We start from the raw sequence: 14,642 nt of genomic DNA, 5'->3' as shown, positions 1-14,642 counted from the left end.
AAGGCATTCAGAAGGATCTGCCTCATAGCGCATCCTCGTAATGTGATCCATTTGCAGGCAGTGTTGGTAGCCTATAAAGACTTCTTGATGCCACCATGTAATACTTTTTTGGGATCCTCCTTTCTCTGATGTGGAGTTAAATGCTAACGGAAAAGAATAAAAGAACCTACGAGAGATGTAAGAGCTATGCGCCACAGAATCAGGTGGACAGATTTCCAATATCTCGATATGTATCTTCTACAACTAACACCACACTGTGTAGCTTCACATTCAAGTCTGACATTGTTATGCCTGCTAATGTTTCTTACCTGTGGCACTGGAAGATCTGGACGCATGTGTATCTTCTCATCATTGACGAACCACTCTGGAAGATCTTCGTCGCCGTAGGAGTAGCGATTCCATCCTGCGTCGGCAATATCTCTTTTAGTTTTATTTGACTGGACAATGATGGAACCAAGGGCCATAGCTTCAAAATCCAACTTAACTTTCTTTTTCTTTTTCACTGAGGGTAGAGTAGCAATGAAGATTATACAGAGTTTCATCATATAACATTTTTTAAATTTTCATGCTAAATACAATAACGTAGAAATTTAGCAAAAAATGCAAGCCTGTGGACAGTATTATTTTCTCGATTACTCGAGTTGACTGGTCACTGAAATATGAGTCGTATACACACAAGTTACACCTCACAGTGTGATTTGCAAATGTATGTTATGCTCAAGAAAATGATGAACAGTATGTGTTGTTAATGCACAAATAAAGGCATGGTTTTGCACAGGGTAGCTACTCCAGGACCATGATAAAATTCAAGTATAATTCCCGGTTTTCAAGGCGAACTTTCCAAAAATTCAAGCAGATATATTCTCTATTTCAACCTTACGTATTACCGCCTCTCAACATCCACACACAAATATCTTAATAATATAAAGGGTCTATGTGATTCCAACATCCAAAAATTATAATTCAATTAAATAGTATACGTAATATAATTAAAATATTTAATTTAAGGTGCCAAGTTTCTATTTACAATCAGAGGCACAACCATGAATTTTTGTCTGAGCGGGAGGGGAGAAAATGCCAGGATAAACGTACTAATACTAATAATAATAATAGTGTTAATAATAATGTTATTATTATAACATTATTATTATTGATTTGTTTTATTTTACTTCGCTTCTTGTACCACGTTTGGCTAGTTTGTGAAGATGGGGATGAGTGATATGATGAAATTGATGAATGGACAGTCACAAACATCCATGCCCAAGCCAGGATTCGAACCTGCTGGGACCAACATTGTTGTTGTTGCTATTATTATTATTATTAGTAGTAGTAGTAGTATCAAAGAAGTTATTATCCTCGTAAATTATGCAAAAAAGGGGGTAGAAGTTGGTGCTAAAGCATTTGTGTTCAATTATTTTTTCAACACATGGCATAGTAGTTCAGATCCCACTTTAAACTGTAGGCCCAGTCCCGATTATCCTTTCTGTGCATAAAGTGAACTTAAAACTACAAATCAATCAATCAATTTTACAACATTTTTTCATTTAGATAGTTTGTCACCCAGGGCCAAATCCCGCCCCCTAGCTATGGTTATAAACTTGATAAGACTAAAAAAAGAGGAATTGCGAGCAAAGGGAGCAAGAAAATTTTACGAAAATAATTTTTATTTGCATAAAATGTGAAAGAGGAACATAAATTGAAAGTATTTGAAAATAAGATCCTTAGGAAAATCTTTGGACCTAAAAGGGATGAGGAGACAGGTGAGTGGAGAAGGTTACATAATTTAGAACTACATAATTTGTATTCATGTCCATATATTATTACAATAATTAAATCAAGAAGACTTAGGTGGGCAGGCCATGTGGCACGAATGGGAGAGGAGGGAGGAGTTTACAGGATTCTTATTGGGAAACCTGATGGTAAGAGACCTGTAGGAAGGCCAAGACGAAGATGGAGGGACAACGTTGAGATGGACCTAAGGGAAATCGGTGGGGATGGAAAAGAGTATATAGAACTTGCTCAAAATAGGTAAAGATGGAAGGCCTGTGTTATTGCAGCCATGAACCTTCGGGTTTAAGAAGGCTAGAGAGTTAGTTAGTTATAAAATGTGAATAGGATTTGGATTAAAGAAAAGTTGTAATTCTTCACGTCTACGGAGACGAGAAAATTTCAAGTAGAATTCACGCATAATTCCCGGAGCCAATAATTCACGCATAATTCCTGGAATTCAAGGAATTCCCGGTGAGTAGCCACCCTGTATCAGCAGGTTTAACATGATATGTGGTGTTAATAAAAAAAAATGCTTTTAAATTAAGTATGACTTTTTATTTAAATACATAAGGAAAGTGCAAATGTATCCATTTCTCTGTTTATTTTCCTTGATTAATTTTAGTGACCGCATTCACCATCCATATTGATCACATAAATTAATAGAGGAAAATAAACAGGTATGCTGATACGTTCATGAATTGTGTGTGTATTTGAATATCTAACCAGACCTAAACGTGAATGAATATAACTTCTTAGTTATTTCTAACTTACGTTGCACCCCACTGTTTCATCCAATTTTGGGTTTAAAGAAGTGCACCCTAGGCATACACAAATATGGTACAAATTACGGTTTACCAACACTCAGCCAACTTCAGAAACATCTTGGTCCAAAATTCAACCACCTGTACCCTTCCGATCAGAGAGAGAACTACCTAATTTTCACCACTTTCTCCAACATTCACATTTACATTGCCGTGGGCAATGTATGCTAATAAAACATTAGAACATTTTTCATTTTCATGTGCAGACATAATTCAGGAAATGTGTGTTATTTTTCTCTTCTCACATAATATGTAAGAAACTAAAAGTTAAAATACACAAAACAGTAATTTTGCCTGTAGTATTATATGGATGTGAAACTTGATCCATTACATTAAAAGAGGAACACTAAAAGAGGAACACAAATTAAGAGTATGTGAAAATAAAATCTGTAGATAAATATTTGGACCTAAAAGAGATGAGGAGACAGGTGAGTGGAGAAGGTTACATAATTTAGAACTGCAGAATTTGTGTTCATGTCCACATATTATTAGAATAAGTAAATCAAGGAGACTTAGGTGGGCTGGCCATGTGGCACGAATGGGACAGGAAGGAAGAGTTTACAGGATTCTTGTTGGGAAACCTGATGGTAAGAGACCTGTAGGAAGGCCAAGACGTAGTTGGAGGGATAACGTTGAGGTGGATCTAAAGGAAATCGGTAAGGATGGAAAAGATTGGATTGATCTTCCCAGGATAGGGACAGATGGAAGGCTTGTGTTGCTGCAGCCATAAGCTTTCGGGTTTAAGAAGGCTAGACAGTTAGCAGTTAGACTACATTAAAAAAAATGCACAGGAATTAAAAAGAAATGCGTAATCTGAATTTTAATTAGTTGAATGCATACAATTTAGAAGATTTTCTTCCCTTGTTAGAGACATTTTAAGGAAGATGAAATCTATCAAAAATCGAAACAAGGTCTGGTTACACCCGAACATTACTTTCAATAACAGACATTTGAAAATACAGTGAAACCTCGATTTTACGTTTTTTTGGGGACCAAGCTGAAAAACGTAAAATGTGGGAAAATTGTAAAATCAAGGAAAAATTATGACATTTTAATATGTTGGGACAATGAAGATTGAACATATAATGCAGGAAAATGTAAAATCCTGGAATGTAAATTTGGCGTTCCACTGTATAAGAGGAGGAATCTCAAAATAAAATATATTTACCTTCTCCTCCAGGTCCAGCAGCAGCTTTGGCATCCGTCTCACCATTCTTTTCTTTCAGCTTTTCATCTTTTTTTGCCTTATCTTCTTTGGGCTTTTTACCTTTTTTCGCCTTTTTTTCTTTTTCTGGCTTTACATCAACGTAATGTTCAGATTCTGAATCAGAGTCACTTTCTTCCGACTGTTGTTTCTTTTCTTCTCCTATTACCCTTCCACCCTGTTGCCTGTACTCTTCAGTTAGCATATCAAGCTCATAATCCTCGTCAGCTTCCTCTTCCAAATCATTAAAAGCATCCTGTGAAAAAAGCTAGTTGTTAAAAACAAAGTCAATGGTACATGCCAGTGGTGAAGTACAAACCATGTACTGACTTACATTTTCTGCATTATACAGGGACCGGCAGAAAAAGTTGACAGTTTTGAAAGGTGTTTGTAAATAAAACAATTAATGTAATGCAAGGTTTAATAATCAAAATTGCTACAAAAATAATTGCCATTTTCAGTGTTTACAAACAATTTTTGTCTGTTTTGAAAATTGTGTCCAATAAATGATGACTTCCATTCCATACACATTCATGTAGCCTTGCCTTCAAGTTGGACATCGCCCTCACGAGCATTTCATTTGGAATTGCTGCTATTTCGTTGCGAATAGCAAACTTGAGATCACCAATTGTGCGAGGTCTTTTAACATACACTTTTGATTTGAGGTAGACCCAGAGGAAATAATCAAAAATCGTCAGATCCGCGGAGTGAGGAGGCCAGGGAACTGCTTAATCTTAACTGAAATAGCGTTGAGCGACGAAGCCAATGAGCACTCCTCCACCTCACACAAGAATCCAATTGTGTCAAAGTTAAACACCATTTTTGAACATGGCGATCTCAAATTAGCTATTCGCAATGAAATAGCAGAAATTCCAAATGAAATGCTTGTGAGGGCGACATCCAACTTAAAGGCAAGGTTACCTTCAAAACAGAAAAATTAATGTAAGCACTGAAAATGGCAATTATTTTTGTAGCAATTTTGATTATTAAACCTTGCATTACATTAATTGCTTTATTTATAAACACATTTCAAAACTGCCAGCTTTTTTTGCTGGTCCCTATACATTTAACCCTCCTGGAGCCAACTGAGTATAATGCTATAAAGTAGAGATGGATCAATATGAAATTTTTGCTGATACTGCTAAAGTACCAAAATTAAATAAACCAATACAAATATTCTACCGAGCTGATATAAAAATTCCAATTGGTGCTTTGAATAACCCCTATGGTTTCATTGACCTGCTTAATGTTACAAGATGACTGCAGTGAAAAAAGAATTAATACATTTACTTTTTTTAAAAAAAATAAGGCACGTAGCATATATGTTTATATCCATAAAAATTATAATAAAAGTGGCAGAATATTGCACTAGATTACAAGATACGAGGCTTGTCCGGAAAGTAAAGATACAAACACATTTGCACGTTAGGGGAAAAATGTGTACCAAAGTACACCGGCAGTAACCATGATCCATACGACGAGGATTGGGAGTGAGTCGTCAGTGCTGCACTGAGTCTTGTGCGAGGAACACTCGTTGGAAATGGCAGCAGCAATACCGAATCCCGCCAAGTGTGTGCCATGATCAGGTTTTTGCAGGCACACGGAAAGCGTCCATCGGAGATCCACCGAGAAATTGTGACTGTGTACGGGAACGTAATGAATCGTCAAAATGTGGTGAAATTGTGCCGTGCTTTCGCAAAAGGTCAATGTGATGTTCATGATGAAGAGAGAAGTGGGAGGCCGTCCGTGATCACTGACGAACCTTCGCAATCGTATTGAACCAGAGGTGCATGCGAATAGGTGGGTGACAATTCGAGAATTGTGTGTGATGTTTCCTGACAGTTCGAAAACCACTGTTCATGAAGATGTGAGTGGGTTAGGGTACAGAAAGTTGTGTGCACGCTGGGTTCCAAAACATTTGACTGACAAACACAAAACCAAACAACTGGGATATGCACTGGACTTTCTTACTCGCTACGCAGAAGATCGAGATGCATTCCTGGACTCCATTGTGTCAGGTGATGGGTGTTCCACCATATGCCTGAATCCAAGCAGCAGTCACTGCAGTGGTGCCATACCCATTCTCCAAAAGCCAAAAAATTCAAAACGTCAATTTCAACCCGCAAGCTGATAGCAACCATTTTCTGGGATCGTCACGGCATCCTGCTGGTGGAATTCATGCCACCTGGAAGAACGATTAATGCTGAAACCTACTGCCAGACTTTGAAACATCTTCGACGTGCAATTCAAAACAAACGGAGAGGCATGTGGTCAAGTGGAATCCACTTTATTCATGACTACGCCTGCCCCCATGCAGCAAATGTCACAAAGGATCTGCTTGCACAGTTTCAATGGGAGGTCCATCTGCCATACAGCCCCAACCTTGTACCCAGCGACTACCACCTGTTCCTGTACCTCAAGAAACATCTTGGTGGAAAACACTTTGCCGATGACGATGAAGTCAGGGAAGAAGTCACAGGTTCCAGATGCAGGCGGTGATTTCTACGATTCAGGGATACAAAAACTTGTTCCGCGTCTGAACAAATGTTTTGACAATGGTGGCACTTATGTGGAGAAATAGCCTCTGTATCTGTGTATCAAGTGTAACTTTAGTTACGAGCAATACATTTCTTTTATATCTTATTTTTGGTTTGTATCTTTACTTTCCGGACAAGCCTCGTATTTGCAGATATATTGGATTGGTAAAGTTATTGATGATTTTATCAATAAATGGATACTGTATCAGCTGATACCAAAAGAGTAGAGTACCATAGATGAATCTGATCTGTCCCTACTTTGAAGCTTTCCCAGATTTTACATTTGCCAATTTTTTTCTTCCTCTTCTCGATCCCTTTAAAAACATATAATCAAGGATCCACTGTACCAATTTAAGAGAGACAGGAAGGCAGGTAGCAGCAAAGTTCCTGCCAAATATGCAAAAATCCACAAACAGTGGTTGAACCCTGTTTGCTGCAAGGGGGAGGAATGAGGAAGAAGAAAGACCCCTACAGTTATTAGGTTAGTTTTCTGTGTCGTGGTATGCTAACTTGGTTCAAGACTAAAACCCGTATAGATCGACCACAAGGAAAAGAACCTTCAGTAAAAAGCGTTTGTGCATCTTCCCCACAGTTATCGATGATCAGGGCAGTATTGCCAGATCAGACTTGAAAAAAATCAGGAGAGCAGGCCCTTGGAGGTTCATTAGCAACAGTTTCTTAAGGAAGTCTCCAGAGAAATCAATAGGCCTGGCAACACTGACATAGACCGTGCTGAAAGCTTCTCCCCCAGACCTGCGATGCGGTTCTGTGCAAGTTCTTTCCCCTGTGATTCCACAATAGCAGTCCCACCAAGATTTCAACTTGGTCAGCAAAATACACCACAGATAGGTTCAACCACTTTCTAGTTGATGTTCTGTGCAGCAGCATTTAATGTTATTTCACTCAATTTTGTATTCATGGATTTTGAAATCTTCCTACATTATACCAATGTACATTAAGGCCATGCCACATACATATACGAGGGAGGGTGAAATGAAAAACCTTAAAAGTCCAACAAAAATTACAGGACAGACTGTAAACAACTCAAGTGATCAAGTGAGTTTCACAATACCATTTTTGTCATTTCAAGCATTTAGACATTCTGGGGAAAATGAAAATTCAGTGTGTCTATGCATGCTTACCACACCAAAAAGTTTACAAATAGAGGAGGAAGTTTGACTTTGGCCTCAGTCTGCATGCAGATGGGTGGAAAGACCTTCGCAGTGGCTCATAAGCGACTGCACATAGATTCCAAATATTCTTCTTCTTCTTCTTGAGGAATACAGGCTTGAAAATATAGGTGGATCAGCAATGGGTCTATGCTAAAATTCAGCAAACTTGTGCAACTTTACATACAGAAATCTACTAGATAAAAAAAAAACAAAAAACAAATTAAGGATTTCATTTGATTGTCCCTCGTATGTAAGTGCCTTATTTAGCACATATTCTTCTCTCAGGTTATTTTTTAATTAGCACATATTCTTCTTATCTTTTAATTATAATGCTTGCATTGAATTTGCAACACTGGTCTGGTTTCTCTGACTCAAGATATATGCTGATAATTTCATAAAAATAATTGTTTTCGATATCCATCTTCAAACTAATTGTCTCAAAAAATAGCGGCTCAATGAATAAAGTAAATCTTTTCTATTGAAAACATTTTTGTGGAACAGCAACACTGACACAAGACGAGAGACATCCATTTCTGGAAAGCCATAATGCAAATTGCAATATTTTCTATTCTTAACACATTGAATCCCAAGGTATTTAAATTGACAATAACTCAGAAACTCGGGCATTTTATGTGATTTTCAATAATCTGAAACAATTTATTTTTTGGTCTTATTATACATGTGTTACACATCAAAATAAAGGCAATTTCTTTGCTTACACGATAAAAAAGAAACAATTAGAATCTGTCTATTCTTGCGTGTGCTAGAGATGTATTGATGTATTCTTGGAATACCTAAGAAGCTTGTTAGTATGATAAAAATATGCACCAGTGAAACAGAAAGTAAAATTCGTGTAGGTATTAATATGTCTGACAAATTTACAATTCATGATGGGTTAAAACAAGGAGATGCATTATCTCCATTGCTCTTTAATTTTGCCTTAGAATATGCTGTTAGGAAGGTAAAAGAAACTAAAGAAGGACTAAAATTAAATGGTGTGACTCAGTTGTTAGCATATGCAGATGATGTAGACTTACTAGGGGATGATGTGATTACAATTAAGAATAATGCTAAAATATTTTTCAAAACTGCTAAAGAGATAGGTTTGGAAGTTAACAAAGAGAAAACTAAATACAGTCAACTCTCGATTCAACGACCTTTCACAGTTCCCAGGAAAAGGGTCGTTATTTCGAAGGGGTCGTTATTGGAATTTGCCCCAATTTTCTGCTTAAACGGAGCTCAAACGGACACAAAGATGCATAGGAGATGGTAACACCATTTATCCTGGTAGTTATACAACCTGTTATGCACAGGACGCGTGTTGTGAGAAGGAAAATAGAACATGAAAACGTTTTCACAAAAAATAATGTTACTTTCTTTCAATTGTGCACAGTCGTTGCTTTTCCAGGAAATTCTTACAATTATAGTTCATGAGAAAGCCGTTTGCACCGAGACCTATGGAAAGGAAAACAATCTCTCCCTTATTGCAAGCGAAACTCGAAGAATCTTGACACCAGTTACACTGGCGCCAGCAAAAGTCGGGAGATAATCGGGCAGAATGAATGTTGGATTTTATACGTGTCTAGTGGAGCATTGTCTGTTACAAGATTAACTGGTAAGATTAGATTTCTCGGGAGAAACAACACAACCTTTCTAGGCACCAGACAAAAAAAAAAGGCGGGGCTGTAATTTTCGTTCTGGTTCGGCTGTGTAAAATACATCGCAAAAAAAAAAACACGTTTTCTTTGCTTCAACCAACTCCATTCACCCTCCCCCCTTCCCCATTCAAGGGAGCAGTCCAAACTCCTCCTTTGACTTGCATTGTAATCCAGTGTGAAAAAGGAAACGCGCTACTTGCGATTTGTCTTCACCCAATGCCTATTCTAGGACACGTCATTAAACAGCGTCCCAGTCGTCCCAGTCGAAAGTCATTTAGGTTTGGAATTGAATTTCACTTTAAACTGTATATTTAGTCCCGACTAGCCCATCAGCATAAAATGAACTGAAAACAAGCTTTATGAAACTGCGCACTTTTACATGTCAAAATGGTAGATCGTTATTTACTCTCAAGTTAATCGATGATTTAATGTTGGATTTAGGAGTATTCCCGATGTCAAACACCCACTCCTCCAAAAGTTTTCCCCTTGAATAATGTCTTTCTAATCGATCTCAGCGAACATTCCTACATTGAGCATAACTCTTGTTTTCCTTTCTGGAGATCGAATTTCGTTATCGTCAAATGAAAACAGCTTTGCGAGATTCAAAACAATAACATTTTTCTTCGCGCTGGATGAGTCATTGCTGTTATCGGCAAGCAAGAGCTTTGCCGACGCTAGACAAAACACTGGCGCCAGGTGCAGCGTAAAAACAAGGAGACCGGCTGGAAGTTCGAGCAACAGGTGGCGGAAGAGAAAAGTCCCAGCATTTTAAAGATAACACAACTGTCGAAGACGGAACTTTTAAGAGTAGTGTAAAGAAGCCCTTGCTTTACGTTTTACCATGCAACAGACAATAATACGGGTAATATTTCCTATGCAGACAACAGCATAAAAAAAGACCTGAATTCTGCAATTATCAACATTGCCGTGCACACCAGTGGCGGAGAATAAGCTGGGGAAAGGGGGGAGGGTTAATTTTTTTATTCTGTTTTTGTTCGTTTTCAAGAACATATCCAGAACTGGTTGCCCCATTTTAGACGTTAAAGGAAGAGGGATGGGTCCACTTCCACCCTCGCCTGTAATCAGCCCGTGTGCGCACACGAGCAAGAAAATCGCCCCTCCCCCCTTTGCTGACAGGAAAAAGGGGAGAAGTCAGTCAGCCAACGGAACACTTTTTTGGCAGATAGCAGATATTACGACACAATTAGGAAAACGTATGAAGTGGGGAAACGGGAGTTATGATGCACGTAAGATTGAAGTAAACTTTTGTGGAAACCTGGATGACAACGCATTAAGCGGGTTGACGATCTTTAGTTCGCCTATGTGGCTTTGATTATCTCTAACAGTTTCGCTTTTTTATGAAGTGTTGCAGGGAACAAAGAACACGTTTTGAATGAAAGCGGTTACCGGAAGTTGTCGGCTACAAGGCCGAAAGTTGCTCACTCACGGGAACCTGCTGAACTCTAGGTCAGAGCTGGACAGATGGGCCAAACTTCCAGGCGCCACGCATCTGTATTTTCGAACATTCCTGCGATCTTATCTCTCAAGGTGGTGTATTTATCGATGAAAGAGCTTGACCTGCCATACACATTGGCAAAGACTGCAAGTCCAGCAGTCATTTCGGGCTGCTCCCCTCCCTCCCACCTTTCCCGCGAGTTTTCAGCAGCTCTTAGGACAAGGAAACAAGTCAAGGTCGATTTAAAATAACATCCAAGCACATTCGATCTTCTCTTCTCGCGTATCCAAGGGAAAGCATGGCAAAACAAGCCTGGCACGTTGGGTAGCGGCCGTCGGGTGCGGGGTAACATTGGTGCGCTTGACGGAGGGGGGGCAGAGGTCAAGTGCTATTGGATATCACTCAAGCATGGTGTGGTGGTGTCTATTTTTAGTTCAGACCCAATTGTGAGCGGGGAATGATTGGGGAAAAAACCGCATTTTTCGGCCGATTTCCTTCAATTTTTCAACTTTTTTTCCAAAGTTTTCAACTTTTTTCTAAATTTTTCACGGTCCCCGGGAAAAGGGTCGTTACTTCGAGGGGGTCGTTATACCCGGGGTCGTAGAATCGAGAGTTGACTGTATATGCTTACAGGCCGAAACCAAGTGTTAGGTAATAATCAAAATCTAATTATTGATAACAACTCGTTTGAACCAGTTTCCAAATTCAAATACTTAGGAGTAATATTAACAAATGAAAATTATATTAAAGAGGAAATAAAAAGTAGGCTTAATTCAGGAAATGCATGTTACTTCTCTCTTCATAAACTTTTGTCTTCTCATTTAATATATAAGAAACTAAAAGTTAAAATATACAAAACAGTAATTTTGCCTGTAGTATTATATGGATGTGAAACTTGGTCCCTTACATTGAAAGAGGAACATAAATTGAGAGTATTTGAAAATAAGATCCTTAGGAAAATCTTTGGACCTAAAAGGGATGAGGAGACAGGTGAGTGGAGAAGGTTACATAATTTAGAACTACATAATTTGTATTCATGTCCACATATTATTACAATAATTAAATCAAGAAGACTTAGGTGGGCAGGCCATGTGGCACGAATGGGAGAGGAAAGAAGAGATTACAGGATTCTTGTTGGGAAACCTGATGGTAAGAGACCTGTAGGAAGGCCAAGACGAAGATGGAGGGACAACGTTGAGATGGACCTAAGGGAAATCGGTAGAGATGGAAAAGAGTATATAGAACTTGCTCAAGATTGCTGCAGCCATGAACCTTCGGGTTTAAGAAGGCTAGGGAGTTAGTTAGTTAGTTTTTAGCTAGAGATGTTCAACATAGTCCTTGTTTTTCATATAATGAAGAACTCCATACTTCTAATACTAAACATATCTACCCTTACTATGAAACACAGGCGGTGTGCAAGTAAATAACCCATTACAAGTAAATAAATAAAGTGTTGAATTTCTTTCGATATTTCAAGTAAACACATTGGTGAGGTGCATGGGCACCCATAGGAGTTTTCTCAGGAGGAGGGGCTCTTCAAGATTCTCAGGGCAGGCTCTTCAAGATTCTCAGGGGGATCTTCAAGATTCCATATGTAGGGTGTACTGAAATAGATCCTGTCATCAACATAAAAAATAATTCATAATTGGGAAAAGAGAGACGCGGTAGTATATAAATACAGAGAAACTAGTACTCACTTTTATCCGCGAAGCTGTTTTTTCTTTTTCGATTAATTTCAGTGGCCACTGCCACCATCCTTGTTGGAACTTGCTGTACTGTTGCTTGGCATGCATCTTTTGTTTGTAGTTCTCCAGCTGCCGCTAGGTGCGCTGTTGTTAACTGTACATCTGCATCCGTGTCGTCTGCTATTTCCCGGTGTTAACTGTTGTAGTAGGGGAATCCAAGTGTGGTGTGCCTGTCCCCTATCGATGTTTAGCTCGTGCGGGAAGTGCATTATGGAATGTGTTTCCTTGATTTTGGTGTCTACGGGCAGTGTGTTTAACTTGCACCTTTTGAATTTTATGGCTATGGTATTTGATGTGTTTGGCAAGACCAGTAGTGGGTTGGGCTTTTTTGCATATGTTAGGTGCTGTTGATTCTTTCATTGACAGATCTGATGGATCTGCCAATATAATGTGCCTTGCACTCGCACTCTGCATCGTATACACCTGGGTTATCAAGGAGGGAGAGGAAGTACCGTTTGTGTTTGTTTAGTTTATCAGCTATTTTGGCATTGGGTTTGTGCGCTACTTTGATGCCATAGCATCAGTCAATAAATTCTAAGCGATCCTTTGATGCTACTGGTATCGGCCAATGCTGATAAATGGTATCGGCTCATCCTAGTTCTGATGTACCAATTTCGTTCACCCCAATAATCATTCATCATAAGTGGATTTATCATACCTCTAACAAATACATACAATGAATGTAATAATAAAAGCTGGAATTCCATAAGAGAAAATAAGCACTGTAATGTTTTATGGCCTACCCTTTCAAACCAAAGTTCTGCTCGGTTCCACTTCTTTTCCTTTTTTCTTCTGTAATCCAAATCAGTGATTAAGGGGTCCTTTTCTTTTAATCCTTCCTCGTTAACTATTTCATCTTCGCTTTCATCGTCACTGAGTTCTTCTTCAACTTTAGACATAGCTTGCCTCTTTGCAGGTGGCTCATCATCTTCATTTTCACTAAAATCTTAAGATGAGAAAAGAATAATTTATGCATATACAGAAATAGACGAATATGAAAGTGAAAGCTTAACCGATGAAAATAAAGTAAAATGGAAGAATATGGAATTCTTCCCAATACAGATAACTAATGTTATACATGCCACTTGAAAAACATACATGGTTTAGGTATAAACTCATTCTGACAAAACAAATTCCCTACTTCTTTCAGATTTCTTTAGGTTAAAATAAATTTCCTGACCATGCTGTGGTTCTATAGTGTTAACAATTCAAGTATTAAACTGCAAATGTTCTTGAAGAGCACAAAATTTATTCAAAATAAATGATCAAAAATAAATTGTAAAAATACTTTTACACTGAATGTCTCCAATGAAAAAGCTGGTTCAAGAACAAAAAAGTGAAATTTATTTTCATTCCAAAATTCAATCATGTAAAAAAAAATATGCGGACTTTTCTATAATTTTGGATTATAATTGAAATTATCAATCTTTTTCACTCAAGTTGATTTCCCTGACCTGGCGGTATGTAATTCATTGTTATTTTGTTACGGCCAGAGAATGGAATTATGTGTAAATACATCTTTACGTGATGCTAAAATCAATATCATTGTGTATCTAAAATCAATATCATTGTGTATCTAAAATCAATATCATTGTGTATTACCTTTGTGAATTGTGGTAGGTAAGTTCAAAAAATGCTATTTTTACATATATTAACTCTTATCACATAATTACAGTCCCGCAGAATTAACTTGAGAGAAATGGCCGCTCTGTGAGTGATGCAACCGCACTCGAATGGCTAGAGCGGGGGACGTCTTGCTGTAACGGGCGAACGAAAACTCTAATGTTCGAGCATGGAAAGTGGCACTTCATAGACCTCGGGTGTTTTCAAATTACGGATTAAAGGTAAAGAATAAACTGTTTATCCATTTATTGTGTAAGATAGAATACTTATAATGCTTATAATTTTCTTAGCATGTCCTCTTAATACAGTGATATTTCCGTTACACAATGTAATTATTTTTCAAATCTCCCGTTGTCAGCTGATTGCCCGTGATTCGCATGCAAGTCAAGCGTTCGCTGTAGGTTGGTACTCCTGCAGCGACGCCAGCAGCCATTTGTCTCAAGTTAATTCTGCAGGACTGTAGGGTTACCAGACATCCGGTTTTCCCGTCTACGTTTTAGCCTTATGTCCGGCATCCGCGTGGAATTTGAAAAATATCATAAATGTCCTACATTTTGAGCGTCACATAATATTAATTAGGCAAATACGTATTTCAGTTGAACAAAGAGAAATCATGCAAGTTACATGTCCATGTAATACACTTCCAAACTTAATAG

General features: G+C 38.2%; 1 protein-coding gene across 1 annotated transcript in view; it reads right to left on the bottom strand.

Moving 5' to 3' along the window:
* The window catches only part of LOC145990011 (pre-rRNA 2'-O-ribose RNA methyltransferase FTSJ3), a 57,985-nt gene that overhangs the window by 7,219 nt on the left and 36,124 nt on the right, over positions 1 to 14,642 (bottom strand). Inside the window, exons 10-12 of the mRNA XM_083125604.1 lie at positions 13,107 to 13,309; positions 3,760 to 4,051; positions 309 to 502 (exon numbers count right to left, since the gene is read on the bottom strand). Of these exons, the coding sequence (XP_082981730.1) occupies positions 309 to 502; positions 3,760 to 4,051; positions 13,107 to 13,309 (689 nt within the window). The remainder of the gene's footprint in view (positions 1 to 308; positions 503 to 3,759; positions 4,052 to 13,106; positions 13,310 to 14,642) is intronic.

This window comes from Lepisma saccharinum, chromosome 7 (genome assembly GCF_977018435.1).
Source record: "Lepisma saccharinum chromosome 7, izLepSacc3.1, whole genome shotgun sequence".
NCBI classification, from domain to species: domain Eukaryota; kingdom Metazoa; phylum Arthropoda; class Insecta; order Zygentoma; family Lepismatidae; genus Lepisma; species Lepisma saccharinum.
The sequence above is the reverse complement of the archived record's forward strand: the minus strand, read 5'-3'. Positions and strand labels throughout refer to the sequence as shown.